Genomic DNA, 20,043 nt, shown 5'->3' on the forward strand with positions numbered 1-20,043 from the left:
TTGCAATAAACTTTAATGCAAAATTATTTTGTTCATCCGATTAATAATTATCAGACACTCAGAAATTCCTGATGATGGTTAAATAATGAGAATTCACAGTGCATATTTGCGGGCACCTACTAAAAGGTTCACATTTATTTTTGAAAGAATAAGACTACTGTCATTTGGCAAACAACAAAAACAACAACAAATCTGACAATTTCATTAAAGGAAAATGTACAACTATTTACAATGAATCCTAAAATCCACAGTGACATTCCTTCCTTGAATAATGTATAAAGTAAGTAATGTTGCTTACATGGAAAACAAGTGTCAAACAAGAAGTACAAGGCGACTGAATTAAATAGGTGAACAAGCATTAGGTCTGGACAGAAATGGTGCAGTTTAATAGTAAACAATTTTGAGGTGATCTCAAGTGGGTTTAAAGGCTTTATGACCATATCATGTTATACGAGGACAGCAGGAGTGTTTGGCAGGTTGTTAGTCCGGGAAACCTTAGATGCAATTCGCCCCAACAAGTAACAACTCCTGTGATGAAGATTTAAGTGCAAGACAGTCGAACATTGATTACCTTGTATCATTGTTACCTCCAATGCAATGGACCATAGATTAACAACCAGATTATTTTGAGTGTGTGTTTTAGTAAAATAAAAATAAAAAGGCTCATAGAGCCTAAAATGCTACTTCTAAAATGTTTGACATGGAAAACAAGACCTATACAGAAAAGGGTTTTACATCCATTTGGCCACTCAATGGCGCAGTTGTGACTTCGGTTCGGAAGGTTTAAGGATGCTCAGATTTCCTTTAGAAATGCTCCTTACAACTCTCTGGGGTTTGTCCTTTACTGAACCTGATGATGCAAAAAATGTAGTTCAGAATAAGTGGTCACTTTGGCCACTGACTGAATGTTGACCAAAACAATAAACAAACATACTGTAATGAATCTGTGCCATTCTAAAGCGATGCTTACCAGAACATTTAGATACCCTCATTGGTCTGTTGGGAATACATAGTGCTTTCTTAACACGCTTGGGAGCAGACATGTTTTCATCTTTCTCGCTAAGAGAGAACAAAAAGTGAAAATTTGTGTCACAAAAAGACAAAAACGTATCTCGCTTGGTAATTTCTCCATGAAACCAACTCTTCGACAACCGAAATACAAACCTGATCAGCTTTAAAGGTATTTAAACTATCCATTTACTTGGATAGCCTTGGGTTGTTTCCAAGATGGCCGCTAAGTGCAGACAATGTGATATGCAAGCAAACAAAATAAAAAGTGATTGGACAACAATTACCTGTGGAGTTTACGCTTTCCTTGTGCAGCAGATGTCATGCTCATGTACGCTGGATTGGCTCGTCTCATTTCTTGTAGGGAGATTTGATGTCTGCATACAGTTAGTTTCCGTTAGCGTTACAGTGCCTTTCCCATGAAAATCAATGCACTAATCAGTCAAGCAGGAGATCTGCATAGCCCACTGTTCTATTGACCATTTGCACCGACGTCACCTATGACGGACGGCGAAAGGAAATGATTGTTGAATGGAAGTGGCCGTGACCCGGAGCGACTTAGTGACTTAGCAATTGTTATTTTACAAGTTAAAAGTGATTATTGCCCATAGAGCCATGGAATCTACTACTTCAACCGAAGGTCGCCTGTCAGTCAAAGTAGCACATTTAGTCGGGACTCATAGAGCGCGATATTTACTTCAGTTGGAGATCGCTAGTTTGAAAACAGCCCCTTATCTTCTGTCGCCTGCTGTTTTGACCAAGTTAATCAAATCGCCGACTTTGCCGGAATTCACAGCGCACGACCTATATCATTGTGTAGTCAATGCCGTCTCTTCTCCTTACACCGGAGCTGATTTAAAAGCCTGTCGCTGGCTGAGTCTCTGTGACGAGATGCTACGCTCGCACCGGTGGACAATATACCTCGTAATGCAAAGGTAAAACTTGTTGATCATGCTAACTGACTTATTTTGACACATTCCGTTCTGTATTGAAACGCTGTGATGATGTTATGTTGACCAACATGGGGGGGAAAAAAGACTATTGTAGTGGCAAGCTATGCAGTCATTTCATGAATATGATTCCGGCCGGCTCCAGAGTGAAAAACTCCAAGCACAAAGACGAAATCCCCCATTATTAAACAGTCAAATGCACTTAAGAGTTTTGAAGAAGGTGCACTTTAAAACTAAGCTGTGTGTTCGTACAGTTGGAGTGGACGCTAACTATCTGGCTCCTTAATGTGATTTGAAACACACAACTCGAAACCTCTGTTACAATCTTTGTTAGAGTGTACGTTTACCAGTAAAATGTATGAACATTTATCTACTAATTACAACATTTATCTACAAACCTCGCAAAAAATGATCGCTGCAAATCCGTGATTACTTTGTGGACTGCCAGTCCTTTCTGTTGATTGCTGCTATCCATCAACGTCTTTTGTCTTCATTAGTAGGTATGCGATTAAAAGCAACATTTGGTTTACTCCTTTGTCTGTCTGTACAACCGACCGCACAGCAAGACATGACCATTTTATAAGATAATCGATTAGATAAAGGACTTTACGCTGTATGAGATTAAAAGGTTACAATACAGGCAAGTGGCTCTTTTGACGTCCAGTGTCCTGGAGGGGGCGTTCCATGAAGGCTGTAACGTCACGTGCAAAAGGTCAATTAGACAACAGAATAGCTCATGTAGAACTGTTGAATATTCTGCTCCACCTCCTTTAATACAGCAAGGTGTTTCTCATGATTCAGGAGCAGTCAAGAAAGTTATTTAGACAGTTCCTTTTTGTAAATCTCTGGACAAAGTGCCACTTGCGATAAAACGTTCTATGCATAATCCTACGGAGTGATGGGTTACTGTACTCATAATCTCTGCCAGTGTTACAAAACTTACTTTTTTTAAAAGGTGCATGTTAAAAATGGAAATATAAATATAAATATATATTTTTTTCCCCACATCATCACACCAAATCTTTCCTCACAAAAAAACTGCTTTGCGAGAAAAAAACCTTAGTACAGAATGATCAACTATATGAGCAGTCTTGGGCAGCAACCAAGTATGCATCAAGGTTATTTTAGTTAACGAAAAAAATTAAACTAAAATTCATAAAACTATTTTGTTAACAAAATAAAATAAAAATGAAAATGCTTTTTAAAAATTTTATTTTTATTTTTACAAAACTAACTATAATTATAGCGAAAATGTCTGTTCTAGTCTTTGGTAATTAATTTAATACATAAGCCTTTGGGGATGATTTTAAATGTGATTTTAAGTAGATTTATTAAATCAGAATAAGGAAGTTTGAAAGTGTGTAACACAGAAGTGACGTAATCTAGCAGCAGCCAATAACAAAGCACCTTCGGATGACAAGGGCTGTTTTTTTTTTTTTTTTTAATCGATACATCAATACCGAATCAATATTCCTTTTCATAGCCCAATATTGATTAATAAAACTATGAATCGATACTTTTTAATATGGCTACCAAATGCAAATGTGCCCCAAGGGGAGCCCAGTGTTCTTGCCGCTTTACATAGTGATGTGGTTGTAATCGATTTTAATTATTATTTCGTGTTTTGATCAGGTCATGTTTAATAAAAAATGCATGATTAAATGTAACTCTGCATTGGATTTCAATTTAAAAGTAAATATTCATATATGTTTTTTTTCATACTAATGCACCAACTAAGAGCAAGAAGTTTCTATTATTTGCAGCAATTATACTTCTGAGAATGACAAAAGTAAAATCCGTACTGATGAAATCCTTAACTGAATCGAAAATGAACGGGAATCGAATCGGGCCCTTCGAAATCAAATCGATTTTGGAAATCTGAATCGATACCCAGCCCTACAGATGACGTCGCTCCAAGGCGCCAATTTTGCGTGCTTGACTTTTGGCTCCAATGGCGCCGGTTTGCCTGCTTTTTCCATTAAACTCAGCTGAAATGCAACACTGGGTAAGAAATCCGATCCTTTTTTCATTTTACCATGGTGTTTTTTAAATATTGCGCACAAGTAATAAACTATTTTTTTTTTTTAACTAAACTACTACGGAAACTAACTAAAACTAAGCATTTATTAAAGAACTAAAACTAATAAAAACTACCAGAGCCACCCTGAAACTAACTAAATAAAAAAACTCGAGCGAAATCAAAACTAACTAAAATGAAAATTGCGAAACTATAATAACCCTGGTATGCATACTAACCAAGACATTCAGTCCTCAATGTTACCGATTTGTAACATGTTACTGAATTGTGATGATGTGTCTTTCTTCTCCATTTACACATTTTTCTTTCGGTAATTTAACCTTTTGATCTTAAGTGCCAATCTAGAAATGGGCTCTCAATACACTTAAAGGGGAAGTCAAAGGCATTCGTCACATTTTGTTCTTGCCCCATGCACTTATTTACTAGATAACAGCCCATCACAGTGCTCAAATGCCGATTCAACATGTCGAATCTGCCCAAAATGCCCTGCTGATGCACCCCAACGGGATCCGACGATATGACGGTAATTTATACATTCATCAAACGGCACATGCTGACGGCCCGACGCTTTCAGACTCCCGTCGGATTGGTGTATCGAAGGCCTTATGACGTACATGAATGAGGACCCAGCGTTTTCTTGGGTTGGAACAGAAAGAATGAGCTGGAATGCTTAGAGATGTATGAATGGAGGAAAACACCACTTTGGCGGTGTTCTTACTTTTAGTGAGGAATTAGCATTTTAATATGGCTAAAAGCTAAAAAATAAAATAAAGATGATTTATCATGATATGGACCCTTTAAGTACAAACTATTGAAGAAAGGAAAAAAAAACATTCTCACCGTTTGTTGGGAATCTGCTTGGCTTCATTGGCTAGAACAGGATTGATTAGTTGGCTCTGAGATGAATAACCCACAGACTTCACTGCTTGATGGGGGCCGTCGTTGCTTAATATGATCGTTGCATTTTCTTCGTGTTGAAATTCAAAGGTCATGTTGGGATCCATGCCAATGGACAAACTAAACTGAACATCTTTTTGAGCAGGCTCTGGTGTGCACTGGAGAGGAAAGGTACCCTCCTCAGCGTCGTGGGAGAACGTCTTTGGGCTTTGTTGTGGCAGCAAAACCGAGAGATTTCTTCTAACGGGCCTTCGGGGAAGCACGTCTTGCTGCTGGTTTGGATGACTTCTGCTACCTAAAACATTGAGAAGGAATGAAAGAATACTGATTTTTATATTTCTTCCAAATGAAAAATATTTGAAAATAACATTTTGCAGCATTACAACGAGAGTATGTCATTACTATATTATCGAAAATATAAAAAATATCGTTTTGGACACTCTGGTGAAGAGAGGGGCAGAGCTGTCAACTGCTCACCACCTGGGGGTGGGTTGGCTCTGATGGTGGGGGAAGATGCTAGTCAAACCTGGCAGACCCAAAACGTATTGGGAGGGTTTGCTGGGAAAGTCTAGCGGAATCCCGTCAGAAGGAGTTTCAATGCCCACATCCGGCAGAACTTCTCCCTTGTCCCGGGGAAGACGGGGAACATTGAGTCCGAGTGGGCCATGTTCCGCGCCTCCATTGTTGAGGCGGCCGATCAGAGCTGTGGCCGTAAGGTGGTCGGTGCCTGTCGTGGCAGCAATCCTCGAACCTGCTGGTGGTATGCCGTCAAGCTGAAGAAGGAGTTCTTATCGGGCCTTTTTGGCCTGTGGGACTCTGGAGGCAGCTGACAGGTACCGGGTGGCCAAGCGGAACACTGCTTGAGCGGTCGTTGAGGCAAAAACTCACAGAAATGGGAGGAGTTCAGTGAGGCCATGGAAAACGACTTCCGGACTGCTTCGAAGAAATTCTGGTCCACCATCCGGCATTTCAGGAGGGGAAAGCAGTGCACCAATAACACTGTGTATAGTGGAGATGGGGTGCTGCTGACCTCGACTCGGGACGTTGTGAGTCAGTGAGGAGAATACTTCGAAGCCCTCCTCAATTTCACCGACACGTCTTCCTTTGCGGAAGCAGAGTCCTGGGGACTCTGAGGTGGGCTCCCCTATCTCTGGGCTCAAAATCACTGAGGTGGTTGGAAAGCTCTCCCGGTGGCAGGGCCGGGCGGTGGATGAGATCTGCCCGGAGTTCCTAAAGGCTCTGGATGTTATGGGGCTGTCGTGGTTGGCACGCCTCTACAACATCGCGTGGACATCGGGGACAGTGCCTCTGGATTGGCAGACCGGGGTGGTGGTCCCCCTTTTTGAAAAGTTCCAACTATAGAGGGATCACACTCCTCAGCCTCCCTGGTAATGTCTATTCAGGAGTGCTGGAGAGGAGGGTCTGTCTCGAAGTCGAATCTCGGATTCAGGAGGAGCAGTGTGGTTGTCGTCCCGGCCGTGGAACAGTGGACCAGCTCTACACCCTCGGCAGGGTCCTCAAGGGTGCACGGGAGTTATGTGTGCTTTGTGGACTTGGAGAAGGCGTTTGACCGTGTCCCTCGGGAATCCTGTGGGGGGTACTTTGGGAGTATGGGGTACCAAGCCCCCTGATATGGGGTGTTCGGTCCCTGTAAGACCGGTGTCAGAGTTTGGTCTGCATTGCCGGCAGTAAGTTGGATTAGTTTCCAGTGAGGGTTGGACTCCGCCAGGGCTGCCCTTTATCACCGATTCTGTTCATAACTCTTATGGACAGAATTTCTAGGCGCAGCCGAGGTGTTGAGGGGGTCCAGTTTGGTGGCCTCAACATTTCATCTCTGCTTTTTGCAGATGATGTGGTGCTGTTGGCTTTATCAGGCTATGATCTCCGACTCCCACTGGAGCGGTTCACAGCCGAATGTGAAGCGGTTGGATGAAGATCAGCACCTCCAAATTTGAGACCATGGTCCTCAGTCGGAAAAGGGTGGCGTGCCTTGTCCAGGTCAGGGATTGTCGAGCCACTGTTCCTCTACGTTGAGAGGAGCCAGTTGAGGTGGCTCGGGCATCTAGTTTGGATGCCTCCTGGACGCCTCCCTGGAGAGGTGTTCCGGGTATGTCCCACCGGCGGGAGGCCCCGGGGACGACTCAGGACAAGTTGGAGAGACTATGTCTCTCGGCTGGCCTGAGAACGCCTTGGGATCCCGCTGGAGGAGCTGGTTGAAGTGGCCGGGGAGAGGGAAGTCTGGGCTTCTCTGCTAAAGCTGCTGCCCCCGTGACCTGACCTCGGACAAGCGGTAGAAGATGGATGGATAGATGGACAACTTTGGATTTATTAAAACACAGTGGAATCTGTAAATGAAAATGATTGTCGTACAATTTGGAATTGTGATCTGCAAAGTAACCCACCATGGTTTACTATAGTAGCGAGGTCTGCAATGTGCAGCTATATACCCAAATGTGATTTTTTTGCCTGATGTGGCTCTCTGTGACTTTGGGAAATAAATGGGCAATTCATTTTACGTTGTTAAATTAGAAGATTCAATTATAGTGCTTGCTGGGTTTATTACATAGCTGTAGATAGAAATATCATTTCTGCTCAATACCTATCAAATAGAAAATGACAAGAGCATGGCCATTTACCCGAATTTAAAACAACAACAAAAAGAGAACTTACCTTTTGGAGAGAGGGTATTTTTGATCAACAATGCTTTTTTTGTCTGCCCCGTTGCACCTGTGTTTAGAAAAAAAAAAGTACTCCTTATCAATACTTTTCCCACTACATTTCCAAATGTGCTGTAAGTTTTTTTGTTCACTTAAAGACGTTTAAAAACTCATTTTTTGGTTTCTTGAGATAATTTGCCAAATACACATGGTCTAGCCTTTTGGTTGTCGCGTCATTCTAACACCTTAAAGTTTTTATCTCACATAAATAAACCTTTCAAATCGGAAGCAAGGACAAAATCCACTACAATGCTCCTCTCGTTAATGTGAACCATCTTTTTGTGGACCATTCCAATGACTTGCAAGGGAAATCCACTCCATCAACATTGGGATGACACAAAAGGGTCAAATGCAATTCATAAGTTCAAATGCAATTCATAAGATCCTGACTGTCGAATAATTATCCGTATGGGAGCATGGCATGATTTTAGTAATGCAGAATATTGTGCCCTTTCAATATCAGCCACACTTAACATCTTCCATTTAAATGACGCGTTGGTGAATTATAAATAAAAGACACCCAGGATAAAAAGTGAAAATATGAATAAAAAAAACAAAAACAAAACAATGATAAGCATGGAGACTTACTACAAGGGCTACTCTGGTGGTAAAGCAGTTTTGAGAAAGACAGGACAGGTGCCAATTTGCCACCGAAATCCTTGGTCTCTTGTGTTGTTTCTCTAGTAGTTGAACCTTGTATTTCTTGGTCGGCTTCAGCTTGGTCTGCCCAAGCCACACTTCTTTCTCTTAGCACAAGTTGCTTAAGTTCATGGTCTTTCAATTCATCTTGGGCTGTAACAAGCCCAGCGTCACACATGGCAGTGTGGTATCGACCATAAGCTGGCAACAGCAGATTCACCATTCTAGAATTCAAAACGGAATGTTACAATTAGATTTGTGTTACAGAGCAAATACATAGATATCATAGCCATGTACTAATTACAAATAGTACCAACGTACTTTTGCATGCGTTTGTTCTCTTGATCTTGAAGTGCAGTGATTTTGACCATCTGCTTGATGTGTTGATCAAGATCATTCACCTGAAGCTCCAGTCTGTGACAATGTAAGTCCTTTTCTAATACCTTAAGAAGAGAGTGAAACTAGGTTAATATAAGACTAACAGAAAATATAAAAACTCAACTCAAACTGAAGACATGCTAATGAGGTGTCAAATGTATGGTCCGTGGGCCGGATCAGGCCCGCAAAGGGGTTTAATCTGGCCCGCGAGATGATTTTGTTAAGTAAATGAGTAATGTTAGACCAATTAATCAGACGGCCAAAATCCACATATAAATTGAAATTCATAATTTCACACGCAATCCTCAGATGAGCAATGCAACTTGTACACGGAATTTACCTGGATGTCATTATATTACACACAACTCAAAAATACGGTTTGTTGAAAAAAATTTACAATTAAAAATAAAAACATAGACCAACATAAATCAAACAAACGTGCTGAATACGACACACATTCAGCTACTGGCAACAAACACACGACATGGATTAACGTCTATAACGTCATTAACTGTTTAAAAATAGTTGTTATCTGAGAGAACCAGGGTTGTATAGCCTGATGACTAAGGTTATACTAACCTCAGATGCTTGATTATTTGACTTCAACGATTTCACGTCGTTTTCAACACGGTGAAGCCAGCCATCATTTTCCTGAAAGCGCATTTCTGCTTCTTTCATCTGTTTCCGAATGTGCTCCTGCTGAGAGCATAGCATCGCAATCTTCCGCTCATGTTTACAAGTGGCCTATAGGAAAAGGACAATGGGAGAGACAGGAAATGAGAACGACAAAAGATCATAAAATCTTGCTTTCATCCATTCATTGTATGTTTTACATATTAGCAACCAGGGTTGCTAGTAATGGTATAAGATAGCAACAACAATTCTGTGCATTTCAGAGCAAAAAAGACGAAATTCAGATTGAATTCTAGTTTTCGCAGAATTATCTGGTCTGACAAAGATTTGGAATCAGTTGGCGAAGAGAAAAAGAAACGGGGGGAGCATGACTCAATCCGTCCTGTTCTGGTGTAAATTACAGGACCAAACTACTATGGAAAGCAGCAAAGTAAAATGATGACTCAGCAGCTGTTTTCCTGCAGGGATGATGGAATCTGGAAAGCAGTGTAAGCATCCGCTACCTTCTCAGTCTTCTCGTTGGCAGAGATGTATTGGACCTGCAGGTTGTCCTCCTCACTGTAGCACTGGCGCAGCACATTCTCCTTCAATTGTCTCTCCAGATCCAGCTGTTCCCTCCTGATTTGGGCACGGTTGGAGAAGACCTGCTGCAGAGATTCTGACACCCTAAAGAGAGAGAAAAGTCACACGTCACACAATTAAAAATCGGCCACGATACGCTATGTTTGTCTGTGACATGTTTGTCAGGTAAAAATTGAGCTACATTCGTGTAGTCGGCATAAAATCTTCCAATTCTTACCACAAATCCAAATATATCTATTTAAAGTGACAAGACAAAAAACAAAAAGGTGGGCATTCCGTCCTTTCGCCGGCCCGTCATTGACGGATGCCCACCTTTCAGCAAGTGCTTCCATATATTCGGTAGTTGCTTTGTAACGCAAAGCCTCGAATAAATATACAGACTGAGCAACGACGGAAGCAGGTTTACGTCCGACGATCTGGGTCCGTACAAACGGTCCTTCTTAGTCTGTGTATTTTTTTGGAGGCTTTGCGTCGCAAAGCAATTGGCGAAAACACTCGGCGAAAGGTGGGCATCCGTCAATGACGAGTTAACATAACGGCCAATGAGTGCCCAACTCAAAAACTGTCCAGAACAGTTAAAACAGTGTTTACCTTTTGACATCTGCTTGCTTTTGGGTAGATATTGTGTCCACCGAATGTTTGTCCTCATACTCTTTTAATTTTTGCTTCAGCTGCTCAATCTTGAACGAGATACAACATTGATTTAAAGCCATGAAAACTCATAATAGCTCAAAAAGACAATGCCAACAAGTTATTTACCTGCTGCCGTTGCTTCTCACAAATGACTGCATACTGGCCAACGTGACTGTCCAGGCTTATAACGTTACTTTTCAGCTGATAAAGCAAATACAAGAAAGAATAACAAGATTTATCAAAGTTACAATCCATGTATAACAAAACATACTGCTTATGCCATTTTGTGACAAAATAGCCAAATACATACCGAAGATTTGATTTCCTTGGCCCTGTTAGCATATTTCAGAGTGTTTTGTGTGTCATCATATGACTTGGATGAGGGGCTGATGTTGGCAATCATGACAGTACGGCAGTTGCCTCCCAAAGAGTCCTTGAGTATCCGAGTAAGTTTGCTGTCTCTGTATGGTATATGAGCCTTCTTGCTCTAAAGCAAATGGAAATAATTGACATGAGTCCAAAAGTTATGATCAAAGAAGTTTGAATTAGTATGTAAAGAAACAAGAAGTGCACAATTATTCCACTCCGTTTGATATACACCGTGCCCTCACTTTTCACTGGTGATACATTGCAAGCCCCCCAGGCTCCCGCAATAGGTGAATTTCCACAAAATAGATGTCGCCTTTTTTTGTATTATGTAAAAATAATAATAATCTAGGCTTGGAAAAGGCAGGGCATACAGTACAATACTTCGAGCTGATTGGGCGATGTGGCATCTTGTGCACGCCCACCAAACTTTAGTTTTGACCAATCATGGCAACGGATGAAAATGTCAGGGTCGGTAGAAACAAAGCACGAACATCTTTACCAGGTAAATATGTACGAAGCGCCTTTCATTGCTTTTTCTTTCAAAAAAAGAAACGATGGGTAATTCTGCGAGAACAGACTTAATTGCAGCGTCCTTGCATTCCTCCACCGGTGTCACTACGTTTGTTTGTTTCCCCCAGCCTCGGTGCTTCTTGTTTTTATAACAGAAGTATACACACACACAAACACACTGTTGCTTTGAGAGTAGGGCTGGGCAATATGGACCAAAACTCATATCCAGATTTATTTTGGCTTAATATCGATATACGATATACTGTATAACCCGATATACATTTTTTTTCCCCGCAAGAAAATTTTCAAAGTTAAATATGACATGTCACAAGTAGTTTTATTGAAACCGGATATTTCAGTGAATAGTGGCTAAATCAAATGAATAAATAATAACGGGTTTCTTCACCTGGTTTATGAAAATGCTCAGTTGTTCAAATAAAATGTACATATAAATGCTGCATAACCATTTTTACACTACATCTCTGCAAGGTGCACAGTTAAATAAAAATATATCTTAAATAAAAATAGCCTATAAACTATAATTAGCCAATCTTTTTCTGAGATCTATTCACGAGAAAAGTCAATATAAATGGTTTACTGAAATAAAACTACAGAATTTCTTCCCCTTTCTGACAAATCCACAGATGCAAATAAAGATCGTTACAAAAGAACAAAATATGACAAACCCAAACTTGTGGACGGTTTTATGACTGGGGCTCCTGTAGCGCGCAGCTTCACACACTTTATAATTAGGTTTGTGGCACAGTTTAGACGGTGAAAAGTATTTGTATTGCTTCGACCCCTCGCTAGAACTTGTTTATCGCACTCCTCTCAGTGTAGTGAGTTCTTGCTAGCTGGTCGCTAGCCACATTCATGCTCACCAACTCCTTGTTGTCAGGCTGCTCGCTGGCTCACTCGCCGGGCCTGCTCGCTCCCTCCCTACATATTGTGATTTCTTCTTTTCTTTTTTACAAATAAATTCTTCCGCCGCGCTTTGTGTGTTGGAGGAAGAGACAAGTGCTTCACAAGTATCCCCCTCCCGTGCACGAGGGGCAGGGGCCGCACGGGGCAGTGAGACTGACCAGAGCACAGCAGAAGCGCAGCAGAGCAAAGATCAGAGCGCAAGTTTGAACTATATCGATATAGACGAAATAGTCTAATTCCATATCCCGTTTAAAAATATATCGATATAATTTTTATATTAATATATTACCCAGTCCTATTTGGGAGTGGTCCGAACCTCAGAGAAAATCAGTGGGCTCGGGACAATATGGATTCTCGGGGGTTTGTAAATTCCACAAGTACCACAAGAAGTCAGGGTTAGTGTTTTACACCTCTATTAAGCCAGATCTGAAAATGAAAAAAATATTTGAAATTGAAAAAAGAAGATTTGAAACAAACAAAAAAAAAGTTCTGAATTTGAAAAGATAAAACATGCAAAAAATAAGTAGCGTAGCCCGACCAATATGCATTTTTTTAGGGCGATGCCGATTTTTGGCAGAAAATCAATCGGCCGATTATTTTAAAATATATATATATATAATACATAAAACTATCCCCCTCCTAACTTTCGCTATTAAGATTTACTCTGCTTTGAATGCCAAGTCCATAGTATGACCTGACCAACACATTTCATGAAGTATACAAGGTTATTGTATAGATGTACGTGTCAATCATAAAACCATTCTGACTTGTTTACAACTGCTGTACTGTATATGGTTAGAGTACATAATTGTGCTGGAAAAATTGAAATTACAATTATTTGATTGAAATTGAAATCATGATTAAAACAATTTGTGATTTCAAAACTTAGTAATTATTCAACTACTAAGGCTGCTCAACTACTTACAAATTTCATGGTAGCATCATGCCTATTCATCCCTGCTGTTTTTGTTCAGCACAAATTATGTTGTAAATATTATGTAAAATTCAAGCCTCTTGCATTTTTATTGCTCATTTTTATTTTAAGCATTAACCTTTTATTTTATATATTTTTAGCTTGTGTTATTTTCACAAGTCTTGGGACTTACTGGGCTAACATGTTATACCTCTGGGATTTATTTTGTGCCATGACATGTGGAAATGTGTGTTAAGACAAAAAAAAATCTTTGGATGTTTGCATCCTTGAATTTTGAGAAAATAAATGCTTTGAATCCTTGAAATATCCACTTTAATATAACTTGAAAGGACAATGACAAAATAAAAAATAAGAACGTGAAATAAGAATAGAATATACTCATATACTGTAATAGCAACTGAAAAAACAGTAAGAACAAATACTGACTGTTCCTGTGTGTTTTGGCCTCTTGGGGGCAGTATAGTGCCGTGCACCCATGGTGTACACACTTAAAGTGAGTACAGAAGAAAGTTAAGATTGAATTCTATTAAAATAACTAATTTTTCCTACATTGGGAAGAATTTGTGCCTTTGTGTTGTGTTATCTTACCTGTGGATATGTGTTCCAACACCATTTGTGTGTGAAGATTCGTTATTTAAAGGAAAAACACTAGGCTAGCGCTAGGCTAGCGATGTTTTAAAAGCAAAGCATGTTTTGTATTTAAATATGCAGTGGGTGTTTTTCTTATTGTCGGGTGTTTAGTTTTACAGGTAACTCCAACTGGGATGTCATTAAACAGCTTAAAGGACGCTCGGGGGACAATAGAATAACATACACACTTGCTAGTTGCTAATAATGATACGCAATCAAAATGGTGCATTCAGGGTACTTTCACTTGCGTCTGAAACATTGGGTTTCTTCAATAACGTTTATAACGCTTTAAAGGGGAAAATAATTGGCCATTTGGCCCAATTGGCCGATTGCTTTGGCAGATGTATGATAATCCGCGGCCGATTATAATCGGTCGGGCCCTAAAAATAAGACCTCAAATGTAAAAAAATTAAAATTAATAATTTATTCAAAAGAATGACCAAAGGGAATCAAAAGGAAATTTGACCCCCGAAAAAAACTTTTCAGTTTTTATTTTCAATGCATTTTTATATTTTGTGAAATTCAAGATCAACACATTTTCTCTCTCTCCCAAATACAAAACTTTTGACCCTAATTTAAATCAATTGAAACACTGCTTTCCACTGATTGGCTTGATGTATTAATTGATGAAATATGAAGCGCTAGTTCATGTTATCTTAAATTGGCAACAAATGGTACATACATTCAAAATAGATAATTTAACTTACCTTGGGATTAGCGAGAGCATTTATAACATTTCCCAGGGCAAGGAGTGAGCGGTTGATGTTAGCACCTTCACGCAAGCGTTGCGCTTTGGCATTGGTAGCACTTGCTCGTTCTGAGCCTGCCAGGTCAATTAGGCTCATTTTGGCCACACACACATTGGGGTTAAGGCCGGCAGCCTTGTCCTGCTGTCGTAAATATATCTGGTAAAAAATGTAACACACTTATTGTAAGGCCATCAATATGTTAAAAGTTTAATGACATTTACCACACTTGTGAAGTAGTCTATGATTATTATAAACGTGACTATTGAATTTCTAGATTATGTTTGATAGTAAAATACTGTATGCCCTTTGGGACAATTTAAATACCTGGAAAACGGCATGGGACCTGGAGGAAGTGGCATTCATATCAGTAGGGTGCTGAGTTCTGTTTCGATTGCCAGAATCCAAAGCCTGGAGAATGCCCTCTGCAGATTTGGGCTATGCAAAGAAGACATTATTTATGGAGTACTGTACGCCCAGGACAGTATACACAAAATATATATTGCCAATTTCTGGTTCCAAACTGTTATTCATTTCCATATTGCTTCCACTGACACCATTATACACACTCCTGAGACAGTGTTCACGAAACAATATGGCGACTAACCTGGTGTAGTGTCAAGCCCTGAACCACAACTCCTTTAGCAATGTCCTCTCTTACTGCAAGAGGACCTGCATTAGCCAGCAAATCCCTGATCTGCTCATTGTAAACCTGTGGTGAAAACAACAATGACATTATTTAGAGATACATAAAGCCAACGAATAAAATAAAATAAAACATAGCAAAAGGTCAACTGAGTGCATGGACTTCAAAAACAAAGATGACATTTTTCAGAAAACAAGATGGATACATCTCTCTGCGAAAACTGTTGAAGATGGCAAATTGGAAATTGTCCCTTTTTTTTATCTTACCCTCAGAAGAACTTGACTGCACTTGACAGTACACGCAATGGAACACTAAAGTAGACTGCGCATTTTGGTTTGCATTGCTGTTTCAGCACTGGTGGATAATATTTGGAAGAGTTTGAATTTGTATCTCTTAAATACGAGGTGAATGCACAATCCAGTATACTAAACGCATTCAAATGACCCAACAGGAGCAGATGGCTTCTGCGGTGTTGTATTTTTCGTTTAGTGCGGTTAGGTATGTTTGGATTTTATTTCTTAAATACGAGCACTGAGTATTTATTTTAAATTAAGCAAGTGTAAAATGCTTTTTGGTACATGCAGAATTTTGTGCTGTTAAGCGATTAAAAATTTTAACTAATTAATCGCACAATATGTCCGTAATTGATTGTGATTAATCACCATTTTTCTACTACTGCTTCTGCTTTTTTTCCTTTAAAGCTTGTAACAGATATTTACTTGAGTAAAATCAGTGGCATACCTAATTAATGGCAGCCCCCCCTGGTGAAGCGCAGGGGCAAGAATCCCGGGCGTACCAATGAAAAAACATACATACGTGAGCCAAACCGGAAATAATTGTTCACAAAATATTCTAGAAATTAATAATTTTATCAAGAATAAACAGAAAATCATAACCATTAAGGTTTATATGCAAAATATTAAGAGTGCAGATTTCAGTTGTCATGGCAACCAATCAAAGGTAAGAAGCAACCCTGGTAGTGTATTCACCCCTGCGAACAAACATGCGCAAGACGCTCATGTTTGTGCCAGCCGACAGTGAAATGGAAGTCCATTAGTGATGGACCGAGCAGGTCCGCCACTACTGACCCGGTTAGTGATTCCGGTAATGGATGAAAACCTGCTCCCAATGATGGCTTAGACCGTCGGGTATTTTGTATTTTCCTGTCATTCGCCAGAAAAATGGGCATCCTTCAGTTACGGATTAACAGACCTTCCGTCAGTACTGACGGAATGTGCACCTCTGACACTTTCCCCCTCTTATTTGCTTCTTCATTAGAGAATATAGAATATACACAAATGCCTAGATTATGAATTAATAATGGTGCATTCTGCCCTAAAACTGACACACACAAAAACACCACTTGCTTTGAATTTATAAGACCAGGTTTTTTTTGTTGCCAAGATTCAAAAACAAATTAGAAAAAAAAAAGGGGGGGGGGTTCACCTCCAGATAGGAGACAGCAACAGAAAACTCTTTCTCCTCCTTGGCATCGTCCATGCGTTTGAAAAGGTCTTCCATGGTGCGGTACATCACTCCTGGTTCGTCTGGTGCTCCTAACATGGTATGCGTTTTTCCTGCTCCAGTTGCGCCATAGGCAAAAACTAAAACAGGAAAAGAAAAAAAAGAAAATGCCAATAGCCTCATTAAGGATACAGCAGAATAACCTCAAACTGATAGGATTTTTGACTGCAACAAAGTAAAATGATGTCCTGCTTCGGATTTCCATGTAAAAAAAAAAGAAGGCATCTTAACTTGCTCAACTACGAGTTGTCAACGATTTTGATCAAAACTAAACCAAAAACATTTCCCCCAAAATAAAGAGCCTGCATCTTTCATCAAGGAAAAGTTACAAAAGAAGATGCATTCTCTGCAATCAAGCCCCAACATGGGAATTGTAAGTACCATGCATTAAGCATTATCGATCGCATGTAGGTTGCTTGACAGTTTTTTGACAGATGTTAAACTATTGCCTCAAAAATGTGTTACAGACATATAGTTGTTCAGTGTGAGGATAAACAAAGACAACAATTATTAATTCTATGATTCTTCAAATTTAGGAAAATGTGAATGGTGTAGTGTAGATTGTACCTGTGCAGTTGTACCCATTCATGAGACCATCCAACACTCCTTTTGTGGTGTTCTCAAATACATCGTCTTGAGTGGAATTCTCTCCAAATATATGGTCAAAAACAAATTTCAAGTCTTTGTTGGCCTTCTTGTTGATGTTTTTATTCCGAACTCTTTGCGAACCAAAGCAGGATATGTCCTCCTCTTTTGGATCAAATACCAACATGTGTTTATCAACAACCTGGACTACATTGCGAACATTTTCGCTCTTCTCCTTCTCGTTGGTTGGCCTCACGCGAACCACCACCTTCACGTGGCTGCATACATTACTTTCCATGTTTCTTCACTGGTGACTAAGCACTGCAAAGACAAAAAACAGCAATAGTGAAATGACTGAACTGAATACGTCTTGGTTTTAAGATGCTGAGTTTTTACAAATGCGCTGAGGGAAGCAGTGGACAGAGCTTTAGCATTCCGTTGAATTAAGGTGTAAGGCTGAATATGAGTGTTGTTGAGTGTTAGCAGACACGATCCAAGGTTTAAAGGGATACTTGACTCATTGAGCCATTTTCAACAGTAAAAAGATAATATTTTGTCTATAATTAATCTGATAATTTACTTTTTTCATGAACAAATAATAATACCTTTAAAAACGAATTTTGCCACTTGCTGTCAACTGAAGATGACATAACCTGTGTTCAGGAAACAGGTAACGACCAATCAAGGCTCAGTTTGCTGACCATACCCAGAAAACAGATGAGCCATGATTGGTTGTTACTAGGGGTGGGAATCTTTAAATGTCTCACAATTCGATTCCGATTTTTGGGTCTGTGATTCGATTTTTTATTCAAAATGATTTGATTGACAATGATTTTTGCTTCAATCTATAGATGTGCAAGGAATTGTACTGATCTACTCCAGTGTGACTCGCTAATACTAATTAGCGCGCTACTCGCGGCACTTTTATCACTCAAAAGAACGGCTCCACGCTGAAAAAAAAACTTTTATTGGAATAACTTGATCGTGACTTTTTCCTTCTACCCTATAATGTGGCTACAACTTAACAGTGTATTAGATTGCGTGGAACCACACTGCTCCTCAGTGGCCAAACCGGGTACAACATGAACAGCACTCCAAATAAAGGCACACACAGACAAAGGCAAGACAGTATAAAATAATTTAAATAAAATCGATTTGGGGACATTTAAAATGGATTCTGAATCGTACTAAATGAGAATTGCGATTCTTATTAGAATCGATTTTTTGGCACACCCCTAGTTGTTACCCATTTCCTCAGCACAGGTGAGGTAATCTTCAGTGGACACTGGACAGCAAGTGGGAAAAAAATGTGTTTTTAAATGTATTAAATTAATTGTACATGAAAAATAATGAAGTTATCAAATTTAGTCTTCACAAAATATTACATTTTTACTGATGAAAAATGGCCCAATGAATCAAGTATCCCTTTAAATGTATGTTTTCTTCTTCAAAAAAATTATTGATGAATAGTTATCTCCTTTCTAAAGTTCTCCAATGTGGCACAGTAAAAGAAATACCTAAAGTCCACTCTGCATGCAAGACCAAAACATAGTTCTTAGGAGTGCATAGCTGAGGGCCATATAATTTGTAGAGGTTGGGCAGTGAGTCGCTCCACACATGGTGTTATTAGTTAAGTGTTACTAACAAAAAATTAATAATTCGTGAAAAGAGAGAGCTGTTGCCTTTAGGGCAGATATCAGTCCCAAACGCATAACTGTTCAATTATTCAATAAACGACATGAAACAAAACGGTTTGCAACTCGCGACTGGCTGTAGTTGTAAACATAGTTTCGACCAAAGGTGTTCAATAAATATTTTGGCTCAGAAAGTTAACCGTCTTTATATTTGTGTAACTATATTGATTTAAACCACAGATGGGGACTCCAGGTCCTGAAAGTAAAATCCCTGAAACCGTTTTGCTTTAGTTACAGGTGCTATACTCGTTACTAAACTGGCAAGCACAACGAGCTCGTCTCCACCTGTTGACTGTTGAGTAGAAGCACCCGTAGAAGGGTTTACTTTCTGAAACTGGATTCCCCATCCCTGATTACAACGTATAAATGAAATCGAATCAAAGCCTTGAATTGCCAACTATGCCTATGTTCATATCAGGTACTTAACAGTAGGCCTACATACCGTGAACAGAGGTGATTTGAAGTGAGGTCATTGTCAAACTATATTAGATGAAGAAAAAATATAAAATATATAGACAAATATATAATGTTTTGTGACATTTATTTACCAATCAAACGACGGTCTTTCTTTGGAACGGCAACGGTCCTCTGACTTAAAATAACGTAACGTGCAAGTACCGACGCTAAAGCTAACGTGAAATTAGCGACGGCCGTCTTCGTGTCTGCAGGAACTGCTCCGGACAAAGACTTACCTATTGTTCGTAGGGGAATACTTTCATTTCGTCACGACAGCTATATTCCCAGAAGAGATCCACACTGCCATAACAAAGTAAATTGAGCTTGAAGGAAAGCTAACACATTAGCGAGACAAGCGCCAATATTTTCAAAAGCAACCACTCTTTCTCGGTGGATGCAGATTGGGTGTGAGCCTCCAGTCAATGGGCGGGCCCAAGTGACGTCGCCAACAGACTACTGTTGGTGGTGGAGCTACGCATTCGCTTCTTCCGGTTACTCAGCTGCTTGAATTATATACATATGCATATGCAGAGCGTTTTTATTTATTCAT

At 39.7% G+C, this 20,043-nt stretch overlaps 1 protein-coding gene across 1 annotated transcript; it reads right to left on the reverse strand.

Annotated features, from left to right (window-relative positions):
- Positions 1–103: 103 nt before the first annotated feature.
- LOC147177556 (kinesin-like protein KIF18A) lies at positions 104–19,903 on the reverse strand. Its single transcript, XM_086072421.1, has 18 exons — positions 19,730–19,903; positions 17,326–17,664; positions 16,681–16,838; positions 15,196–15,300; positions 14,916–15,026; positions 14,550–14,747; positions 10,786–10,962; positions 10,602–10,676; positions 10,434–10,522; positions 9,764–9,926; positions 9,207–9,371; positions 8,571–8,692; positions 8,199–8,473; positions 7,564–7,620; positions 4,837–5,188; positions 1,296–1,385; positions 971–1,059; positions 104–850 (listed from the first exon to the last, which is right to left on the reverse strand). Exons 2-18 carry the CDS (start codon positions 17,639–17,641, stop codon positions 750–752), a joined length of 2,643 nt encoding a protein of 880 aa, XP_085928547.1. The 5' UTR covers positions 17,642–17,664; positions 19,730–19,903; the 3' UTR covers positions 104–749.
- Positions 19,904–20,043: the final 140 nt, after the last annotated feature.

This window comes from Leptonotus elevatus, chromosome 3 (genome assembly GCF_054856555.1).
Source record: "Leptonotus elevatus isolate MCC_2025b chromosome 3, RoL_Lele_1.0, whole genome shotgun sequence".
In the NCBI taxonomy this organism is placed as follows: domain Eukaryota; kingdom Metazoa; phylum Chordata; class Actinopteri; order Syngnathiformes; family Syngnathidae; genus Leptonotus; species Leptonotus elevatus.